Source organism: Myotis davidii, unplaced genomic scaffold (genome assembly GCF_000327345.1).
Source record: "Myotis davidii unplaced genomic scaffold, ASM32734v1 scaffold46, whole genome shotgun sequence".
Classification (NCBI taxonomy): domain Eukaryota; kingdom Metazoa; phylum Chordata; class Mammalia; order Chiroptera; family Vespertilionidae; genus Myotis; species Myotis davidii.
Window position 1 is genome coordinate 5,092,936 of NW_006383006.1, and position 10,459 is coordinate 5,103,394.

A 10,459-nucleotide genomic window follows, 5' to 3' on the forward strand; every position below is an offset into this window, starting at 1 on the left:
CCCTTTTGTAAGACTAGACTCACGCCAGGTAGGATTTAAATCCAGTCTCCCTGTATCAGCTCTAAGACTTTGAGAACTTTGCTGTCAGTTTCCTCATCTGTAAAATGGAAATTATAGTACCTGTATAGGTACTATACAGGGGTGTGTGCTGGGACAATGACTTGAGATGTGTAAAGCATTTACATAGTGCTTTGGGTGTGCTTATCTTGACAAGACAGAATTCCTAATGATTGGCAGTACCTAGCACATAGGGGCTCAATAATTTGTTGAACAAAAGAATACAGGAATTAAAAGCATGCCTTGTTTTTCACACCAAGATGTGGCTCAAAGGGAAGGGTGTGGTGGGAATGGAGTGCCTCAACTGAAGGCTCCTGGGTAGGAGCCCAGAGTCTGGGGAGCAGCTCGGCTCCTGTGAAGCCGAGGCTCCTGTGGGGGGGAGGGGACGGTGGTGATCTAAGCCAGACGGGACCCCCTATCCCCAGGCCCCACAAAGAGGGGAGTGAAGAACCAGGGCTCGAGTCTGTGCCCACCTCCCCGTCTTCAACTACACGCTGCAGTGAAGACCTGCCCCAGCCATGAAGCAGGCTTGCAGCCAGAATCAAACCAGGAAGAAATACACAGCAGCACTGCCGCTTCCCGGGGCCCCCTCCTCCCATGGCCCTCTCACTCCTCCCCTCTGGTGGTCAAACTGGCACTTCTCTCCACCCCCAGGTGCTGGTGCAGTTTCGGGAAGGGTGGAAACCTGCTAAACAGGGTGGCCAAAGCCTGAACCGGTTGGACTGGGCGGTCACATCTCCCCCCAGCAGCCCTGTCCCTCTCCTGGCTCACAGAGCAGAGGCAGAAGCCCCACAGAACAAACCACTTTATTACACGGTGGGTGCATTGGGGCCTGTGTGAAGTAGGGGCGCGGAGGGGGTGTGGTGCCAGGGAGGCCTGGGGAGTGCAGGGAGCTTGGAGCAGCTCTGGCTCCATGCGCTAGGTCAGGCCAAGTTGAGACTCCCTCTTGCGGGAAGGGAAGAGGCAACAGAGGCCAAATCGCCACTTTCCGCTCCTCTCATCCACCCCCATGGCATTAAATAAACAAAAAGCAACTCTGTACAGCGCAAAATTCATAGGCGGTCCTTATCTCCGCTCTGGACTGTGCAGAGTGGGAGGGGTAGCGCTGGAGGACAGGGTTGGGCCTCCAGCTTCTGACGCTGCCCAGTCCCCTTCCCAACACCACGGTGTGGGGCAGGCAGCTTTGAACAGGAAACAGGCCTTCAAGTTCCTCTGAAATCCAAGGTAAGCAGGACCATCTATGGGACTCTTGGCTCCAAGACTTTCTTTCCTTTCAGACCCTGGAGCCTTCTCAGGAACAAGTAGTCTGAGCTTAGCGGAGACATCTCTGACAGGGGCTAGAGCCCTGGCCTCTGAGGCAGACGCCTGAGAAACAGGCAGGAAGGGTCTGGTCCCAGAGTCTTTCCCAGCCCAGGCCTCCTCCTCGGCAAGGAAGAAGCAGGGTCAGGAGAGAGCTGGTGAGAGCCTGTGAGGCCCAGGCCGAAGGGCCAAGGTAGCCGCAGGCTCAGAGGGGTTGGGTAGTGTGGTTATAGACCAGGTGCTCTGTGTCCTCTGTGGTGGAAACCGTGGAGCTGGCGGGGGTGGGGGGCGGGGGGTGGTGATGGCTGTGGCGGTATCCGTGGAAGCCCTTCTTCTGGTTCTTGAGGAAGCAGTACCCCAGGATGGCTACCACCACCACGATGCAGGCGGCCAGGAACACCGCAACGGCCACTTCCGCGGAGCCTGGGGGAAGACGGGACAGAATAGAGCTCCTGGGACCGGCTCAGTTCTGATGCCCACCCCCCACTCTGTGTCGAGAGGACCAAGTCAAATGGATGCCATATGTGGAAGGACCTGCAGCACATGAGCAGCTGAATGGCTCTACTGGGAGCTCAGGGGGACAGATTCTGTCTGATGGGGCCCCAGGTCTCAGCTCCAAGTTGCTCTATTTGCAGGGAGCTCGGAGAAAGGTCTGGGACTGACAGCAAACATCTACACACGCTTTACTGTGCTTGCCTCCCCTTCTGTGGTAGGTACGACGATAGCTTGTGACACTGTCCCTCTAGCCAACCTCAGGATCCTCCTCAACACAGGTGCAGGCAGTCACAACCCATCGTGTGGAGCTGACTCTGGCGTCAACAGTACTCACTGGTAATGGGGCAGACCTGGACTTACCTACGTTGGGAATGGGGGCTTCTCGCCGCAGACCAAACACATCCTTCTCTACAACATGGTGGGGGAGAGATAAGTCAGTATTAAGGGCTGATCCGCAGTTGCTCCCCAGCGCCCCAGACTCCCCACTGCCATCCTCTCCCACCCCCATGTCAGGTGCCCGGAGGACTCAGTGTGACCAGCCCAGGCTTCGGGACAGAGGGTAGTGCTCTGGCTAAGCCATTCCCCTCCCTAATTTCTATCCACCCACTGCCCTGCTCACTGGAGATGCCACGACAGGACTCAAGACACTGCTGCTCATCCTCAAAGTTGTTCTTGTTGCCGTAACAACCGCCATAGGTAAAGCGGGCGCAGCGTTCGCTGAAGGGGTTGTAGTACCAGCGTGGGATGTTCTCCTTGCAGAGGCCCGTGTCTGGCAGGTCCACGCAGTGCCCTGGGAGGCGAGGAGCAGGCAAAGGAGTGAGCAAGCCCACGGGGCCTCCCTGTTACCCTCCACCAGGCTCCACCTCGCTGCTGCCCGCCACCTCCCAATCCACATCATACTGAGGAAGGCTGTGGTTCCAGAAACATCGGGCCCATTTGCAGTATTGCCAGAAGCAAGAAAGACTTACTTATCATGGACAATAACCATAGGCCCAGAAGTAACTACCCTGACTCACATAATTATTCCTTTTTCAATCTTCTTGCAGCTTTTCTGATTGTGTCAAGGTCTTGGTTTTCTCTCTAGTCCTGATGGTCTACCTTTTAACAAAAGCAGCTGAGGGCCTAAGCCTTGGCAGACACCCATGTCCAGCTAAAATGTATTAATGTTGTTTTATGATGCTTATTTTAATAGTCAGTCTCAAGCTTTGGTATGTAATAGTGAATTTCCATTTATGGTAGTGATGTGAAATTTCCTTTTTAATACATTAAATTAAAAGAACTGAATAATAAAAATATTAAGTAAATACTATCTCTGTGGTCTGTGGGCGTGGCTACATTCTGAAGGTGTTAAGAGGCTGGCTATGGCCCGGCTGGTGTGGGTCAGTGGTTGAGTGTCAACCTATGAACCGGGAGGTCACAGTTCAATTCTGGTCAGGGCACAGGCCCAGGTTGCGGGCTTGATCCCCGGTAGGGGGCATACAGGAGGCAGCTGATCAATGATTCTCTCTCATCATTGATGTTTCTTTTTCTTCCTCTCCCTTCCTCTCTGAAACCAATAAAAACATAAAATAAAATAAAAAATTTAAAAAAAGAGGCTGATTATGCTTGGGAAACAGCCAAAGAAGAGAGCTGGAAGCCCACCCTGGCTCTTCTGCCCACAGCCTGGCACACACAGCAGGCCCTTTTGCACGGTGATAGGATGAGTGAGATTGGTAGTGTCAGCATCTGCCCTCACCTGGAGGATCTGGGAGGGGGGTGGGGGTCCTCACCTTTGTCACTGGGGAAACGGAAGTTCTGAAGCTCCTCAAAACCGCTGGTGTCTGCAAAAATGAAAGATCAGAGGCACAGCCCCAACAATGGTCTCCCAGGGATGCGGGGTAAATTGTCAGGACCTCCCCCCTGCTCCCACCACTCCTCCACCTCCCAGGCCTCACATTCTTCACAGGTGGCCTCGTCGGAGGCGTCAGAGCAGTCGGGCGTGCCATCACACTCCAAATAGCTGTCGATGCAGCAGCCATTGCTGCAGTGGAACTCGGAGGAGGGACAGGTGTCCGAGCACACTGAGTGGGGGAGGAATTGGGAGGGGGGTGAGGTCATGCTCCAGCAGAGGTCAGCAAGTACCAAGGGTCCATCATCTACCTGGCCCTCTCTGGCCCAACACAGCATCATGACACATCCACTATTTCCCAACCTGTCCCCCATGAGGCCTTCCTCACACGAACTGGGCAGATCCTGGTAGGAGGATGCTAGGCTGCAAGGGGTGGGGTGCTTGTGCTCTGTCCACTTACTATGAGGGGAGGAGTGGGTTGGGCAAAAGCAGCTTGGTCAAGGGCATGGACATGATATGGGCTGGAGATCTGGCAGGAGTGAGGGGAATAGGGAGGAGCAAAGCCTACCTGGATGGTGCCTTTCCTTGGAGGAACCTGGGAAAGAAAAAAACCAAGAAGTGAGAGGAGAAAGGGCCAGGCCCCAGAAGGGATGAGCTGATGGGGAGCCTGGGAATGGGGGACTCTCATGCCCACCTCTCTGACTAGTGAAGAGAGAGACCACCTACCTTGAGGGAAAGTCACCTGATCCCCAAAGCTGCCACGCAAAGGCCCACCTTGTACATCACGGCAGGCTAGCTTGCACTCTTCCTCCCGAAGGTAATTGTTCTTGTTGCCCAAGCAACCTCCATACACAAAACTCTTGCAGATCTGTTCTTTGGGGTCATAGTACCAGCGGGGGAAGGAACCACGGCAGCGGCCCACCTTTTTGGTTACGAGGCAATATTCTGTGGGGAGGAAAGCTTGTGAGGGGAGCCAAGGGGCCAATCAACAGATGGGGGTGGCTCTAGATGCTGCCTACCCACCCCCTCACCTTCTGTCTGCTTGGCGGAGAGAACAGTGACTGTGATGTTGGCCGTGCTCTCTGGCTGGTCTGAGCTGTCCAATGTCAGCTGGAACAGGTAGGTGCCTTCCTTGAGTCCCCATAATTCCACCTGGTCCGGATCTTTCCTCTATACATAGGAGTGGCCATTAGGCAGGGACCCCTGATGCCCTTGGGCTCCTCCAGGCCCTCCCAGCCACACAACCACCCAGGGAGAACAGAGGGACTGTATCCTCAGCATCTGTCCACCTTGGCCTATGGCCCCAGAAAGAAAGGGGCCCCTGGAGAGCTGAGTGGAATCAGGGAGCCAGACCAACGTCTCACCTCTACCCTGACGTCCGGGTCACCCTGCAGTAGGCGCCAATCTGTGTTCTCCACACCCTTCAGCAGCAGGGGTTCCTGGGGCTGTACCTTCAAGTCTATGCCTGCCCAGATCTTGGGGATCCGGGACCCTGGGGGAAAGGTGAGGTAAGGTCAACTCACACTGAATGGACCAGATCTCTCCTGGGGATGGGGAGCTATATGGGCCACACCTAGACCAACCTAGGACTCAGCAACCAGCATGGGGCACAGGTGGGGACCCACATCTAAACCACCATCTTGCTCTCCATTTATATGTATTATGTCTTTGGTATATTAAAGACATCGTTATGTTGTAAGACTGACGTTCTGAAGCAAATTACTGCACAGCATGTGCCATCTGATCCCATTTAGGAAAAAAAAAAATTTCAGGGGAGGTTTAGTCCTCTCTTCTACATTAAGTAGGTCTTGTACTAACTGCTTTAAAAAGTTAAAGCGCCGCCCTAGCTGGTTTGGCTCAGTGGATAGGGTGTTGGCCTGCAGACTGAAGGGTCCCAGGTTTGATTCTGGCCGAAGGCACATGCCTGGGTTACAGGCTCGATCCCCAGTGGGGGGCGTGCAGGAGGCAGCCAATCAATGATTCTCATCATTGATGTTTCTATCTCTCTATCCCTCTCCCTTCCTCTCTAAAATCAATAAAAATATATTAAAAAAAAAAGTTAAAGTGCCCTAGACAGCTTGGCTCAGTGGATAGAGCATTGGCCTGTGCACTGAAAGGTCCTGGGTTCGATTCTGGTCAAGGGCACATGCCTGGGTTGCAGGCTTGATTCCCAGTGTGGGGCACACAAGAGGCAGCCGTTCAATGAATCTCTTTCATCATTGATGTTTCTATCTCTCTCTCCTTCTCTCTTCCTCTCTGAAATCAATGAGAATATATTTTTAAAAAAGTTAAAGCAACAATATTTTTGAAAAGCCAAATAAGTAAATGTGGAATTAACATCCATCACCCCCTCTGCTGATAGAGACCCTACACACAGAGTCCCCAGGCAGCAATGTGACAAGTCCTGGTGTCCCAGGGAGAGTGGACACAGGAAGACGGTGCCTGTGCCATCTCAGAGAGACCCTGCCTCCAGTTATGAGAGAGCCCAAGGGAACCATGTCCTCCCTCAGCCTGACAGTGCCTGTGTCTGAGGCTCCCCCAGTCTCTGGTTAGGAGCTGGAGAGAGAAACAAAGCACAAAGCAGGATTCCTGCCTGGAGTGGGTTGAATGGTGGCCCCCCAAAGAGTCCATGTCTAACCTCCTGAACTCACGAATGTGAACTTATCTGGAAAAAGGGTCTTTGCAGAAGTAGTCAAGTTAAGCATTTCCACATGAGATCATCCTGGATTAGCCAATGACAAGTGTCTTTATAAAAGAGAGGGTAGCCCGGCCGGTGTGGCTCAGTGGTTGAGCATCGACCTATGAACCAGGAGGTCACAGTTTGATTCCCAGGTGGGGCACATGCTGGGTTGCAGGCTTGATCCCCAATAAGGGGCATGCAGGAGGCAGCCGATCAACGATTTTCTCTCATCATTGATGGTTCTCTCTCTCTCTCCCTCTCCCTTCCCCTCTAAAATCAATAAAACTGTATTTAAAATACCCCCACAAAAACAGCTCCTGTTCCAGTATACCTTAAAAAAAGAAAAGAAAAAGACAGGCTAGAAAAATACGTAATGAAGGCAGGAAAGGCTGTGTGAGGACAGAGGCGGAGACGGGGAGTTATGCAGCCACAGCCAAGGAAGCCCTGGAGCCTCCAGAAACTGGAAGAGGCGAAGATGGACCCTCTTCTAGGGTTGTCAGAGGGAGCATGGCCCTGCCAGCACCTTGATTTTGAACTTCCGGCCTCCAGAACTGTGAGACAACAAATTTCTGTGATTTTATGATACCCAGTTTGTAATACACTGTTACAGCAGCCGCAGGAAATTAGTGCTGTCCTTGAAGGGCTTGCAGCCCGGTTAGGCAGGTAAGACCCAACCACACGAAGCTACATGGGAGAAAAGGCCCAACAAGATGAAGCCACATGAAGTATGTATACAGGACAAGGAAGTGGATGGACATTCAGAGAAGGGAGAGGCTCTGAAAGACTAGAATAATAAGAAAAGTCTTTTTGGAGGAGGGAGAAAGAATGTATTGATTCTTTTTTTTTCTTTTTTAAAAATATTTTATTGATTTTTTACAGAGAGGAAGGGAGAGGGATAGAGAGCTAGAAACATCAATTAGCTGCCTTCTGCACACCCCCCACTAGGGATGTGTCCACAACCAAGGTACATGCCCTTAACCAGAATCGAACCCGGGACCCCTCAGTCCTCAGGCCGATGCTCTATACACTGAGCCAAACCAGCCAGGGCTGTATTGAGTCTTTTATTTTTGTTTTTATTTGTTTGATTGTGGGGAAGAATGTGCTAGGTTGTTGATGACAACAGAAAATATGAGGGGCTTGGATAGGGTGGCTCAGTGGTTGTGTCGACCTATGAACGAGGAGGTCACGGGTTGCAGGCTCGATCCCCAGTAGAGGGCCTGCAGAAGGTACCAATCGATGATTCTCTCATCATTGATGTTTTTATCTCCCTCTCCCTTCCTCTCTCTGAAATCAATTAAAAACAAAACAAAACACAAAAAACTGTTTAAAAAAAGAAAACATGAGGGGTCAAAGCAAGGAGTTGGGGGTTCTCAAGGCTGGTAGCGTGACATTAAGGAGACCAGCTGGCCTGGACAGACCTCAAAGGGCCCCGAATACTGGGCCAGGGCATGTGGACACAGAAGGAGTGACATTTGAATGTTTAACACCTGGTGGTACAGGAAGGGGACACTGGCTGAGAGAGAGGGTGCAGAGTCCTAGAAGCCCTGGCCGCAGCAGACACTGACCTTCTAGATGCGCGATGGAGGCCCAGGAGAGCTAAGGCAGGGAGGGCCAAGGGCTGGGGAGCTGGGGCTCTCCTGTTTACCATCTGCCTGAGATTATTTCTGTGGAACAAGGAGGCTGGCAAGAGGACCAGTACAGTGGGGGAGGGCAGATGCAACGAGAGTGGCCTGAATTAAGGGAGAGCGAAGGGAATGGCAAGAACGATGTTAGCAACAATGCTGGGCATATGTATGCTTCAGGCTTCTGTGTCCGACAGGTGCTGGGAGATGGGGAGGAAGGGGTAGGCAGAAGGGAAATCAGATATAGAGGAAATGTGTGCCTTCAGCCACAGAGAATTTAAATTTGAGGGAGGTAGGACCCTCCAGAGGGGAGGTATGCCGTGGGAGCTCCAGAGAGGCCAGGGTTGGAAACAGATGTGGAGTCATAAGTATTAACAAAGCTGCCACTTGTGGGATGTGTCCTCAGCACCACGCTGGGTACTTCACCCGCCTCACCTACAACACGAGTAAGCAAACGAGGCCTGCAGACCAAAGCCAACCCACCAACTAGTATATTTTCAAATGGTTGAAAAAAATCAAAAGAATAATATTCTGTGACGTGAAAAGTACATCAAATTCAAATTTGTGTCCGAACCAGCCTCGCCCATTTGGTTACATATCGTGGATGGCTGCTTTCACCTTACCACAGCAGAGCTAACTACTGCAACAGAGACTGTATGGTCCACAAAGCATAAAATATTTACTATTTGAAAGTTTGCTCACCCCTGATCTATATCACCTACCTCCCTAAACAACCTGCTACAACTGCATTCTTCTTTTAAAATATATTTTTATTGATTTCAGAGAATAAGGGAAAGGGAGAGATAGAAATATCAATGATGAGAGAGAATCATTGATTAGCTGCCTCCTGCACACCCCTTACTTGGGACTGAGCCCGCAACTTGAGCATGTGCCCTGACCGGGAATCGAACCATGATCTGGTTCATAGGTCGACGCTCAACCTCTGAGCCATGCCAGCTGGGCTACAACTGCTTTCTTATCCCTCCTTCCAGAGGAGAAAATTGGCACCAGAGAGGTTAAATGACTTGCCCAGGGTTGTTCAGTTTCTATATGGCAGAGCTGGGATTCGAACCCTGTTCTATCTGATTCCATAGCTTATTCTTTCTCCAAAATGCCATGTTGCAGGCCACTCATTTGCTTACAGGTGTACTTTTGATTGCTTTTATAATCTTGGGATTTTTGTTTTTTGTTTAGGTAATATAGGTACATGACGTAAAATTCAAAAGTACAAAAGGATAGTGAGAATTAAGTTCCCTCTTCTAAACCCCCAAGTTCTTTCCAGACACATCTACTCTTGCTAGTTTATGTGTGTGTGACTATCAACAGAGATAGTATTGAACTCATAAGCATGCAACAGTTTGTTTTTTTTAGTTGCACATACTTGTATAAATACACCATAATTTACAACTTATTTAACCAGTCCACCAGTCTCCTCTTGATTTAGTGTTCCCTCCTTCCCTTCCTTCTCTACTAATAACTAAGCCATGCTGCCTCAGGATTTATTACTATTATTTTAAAAAAATATATTTTATTGATTTTTTACAGAGAGGAAGGGAGAGTGATAGAGAGTTAGGAACATCAATCAGCTGCCTCCTGCACACCCCCTACTGGGGATGTATCCACAACCAAGGTACATGCCCTCGACTGGAAATGAACCTGGGACCCTTCAGTCTACAGGCCGATGCTCTATCCACTGAACCACACCGGCCAGGGCTCCTCTATACTAGTATGTTCATACATCGGGGCTCTACATCTGAGAGCATGACATGAACGACAGAATTTATATTTGGCTCTCAGTATTAAAGCATGATGCTTCCTTTTCGGGGATACCTACACACTCAGGAGTACCCTAGGTTTGAAAAGGACTAAGACCCTTAGAAAGCTGGAGAGAAAACCAGGGCCAGAGTTAAATTCCTGAACATGCTTAGGTGTCCTCTCGGGCCCCCTCAAGAGAAGGTAAAGAAATAGTAACAGCTGGCTGGAGTCTGAGTCCCAGGGATACTTCAGAGGTGACCTGAGAGACAAGGCAAAGGGGGCAGTGACTGATTTCTCAGTAAGAAATCAGCTATCTAAAAGGGAAAGAAGCCGAAACCGGTTTGGCTCAGTGGATAGAGCGTCGGCCTGCGGACTGAAGGGTCCCAGGTTCGATTCCAGTCAAGGGCATGTACCTGGGTTGCGGGCACATCCTCAGTGGGAGATGTGCAGGAGGCAGCTGATCGATGTTTCTCTCTCATCGATGTTTCTAACTCTCTATCTCTCTCCCTTCCTCTTTGTAAAAAATCAATAAAATATATTTAAAAATAAAAAATAAAAGGGAAAGAAGACGGAGTACTTGGCAGTCTTCGTAGCTGACAGACAGGCTAGCCCAGGGGTGGCCAAACTTTTTGACTCGAGGGCCACAATGGGTTCTTAAACTGGACCCGAGGGCCGGAACTGGACAGGGAGAAGAGTGGATGGAGTGTTTGTGTGAACTAATAT

The 10,459-nt window shown here is 50.6% G+C and overlaps 1 protein-coding gene across 1 annotated transcript in view; it reads right to left on the minus strand.

Annotated features, from left to right (window-relative positions):
* Positions 1–844: 844 nt before the first annotated feature.
* Positions 845–10,459, minus strand: part of SPINT1 (serine peptidase inhibitor, Kunitz type 1) — a 15,050-nt gene continuing 5,435 nt past the window's right edge. Inside the window, exons 4-12 of the mRNA XM_006778158.2 lie at positions 5,044–5,171; positions 4,711–4,849; positions 4,406–4,624; positions 4,248–4,274; positions 3,786–3,911; positions 3,621–3,671; positions 2,471–2,641; positions 2,212–2,259; positions 845–1,779 (exon numbers count right to left, since the gene is read on the minus strand). Of these exons, the coding sequence (XP_006778221.1) occupies positions 1,562–1,779; positions 2,212–2,259; positions 2,471–2,641; positions 3,621–3,671; positions 3,786–3,911; positions 4,248–4,274; positions 4,406–4,624; positions 4,711–4,849; positions 5,044–5,171 (1,127 nt within the window). The 3' untranslated portion in view covers positions 845–1,561. The remainder of the gene's footprint in view (positions 1,780–2,211; positions 2,260–2,470; positions 2,642–3,620; positions 3,672–3,785; positions 3,912–4,247; positions 4,275–4,405; positions 4,625–4,710; positions 4,850–5,043; positions 5,172–10,459) is intronic.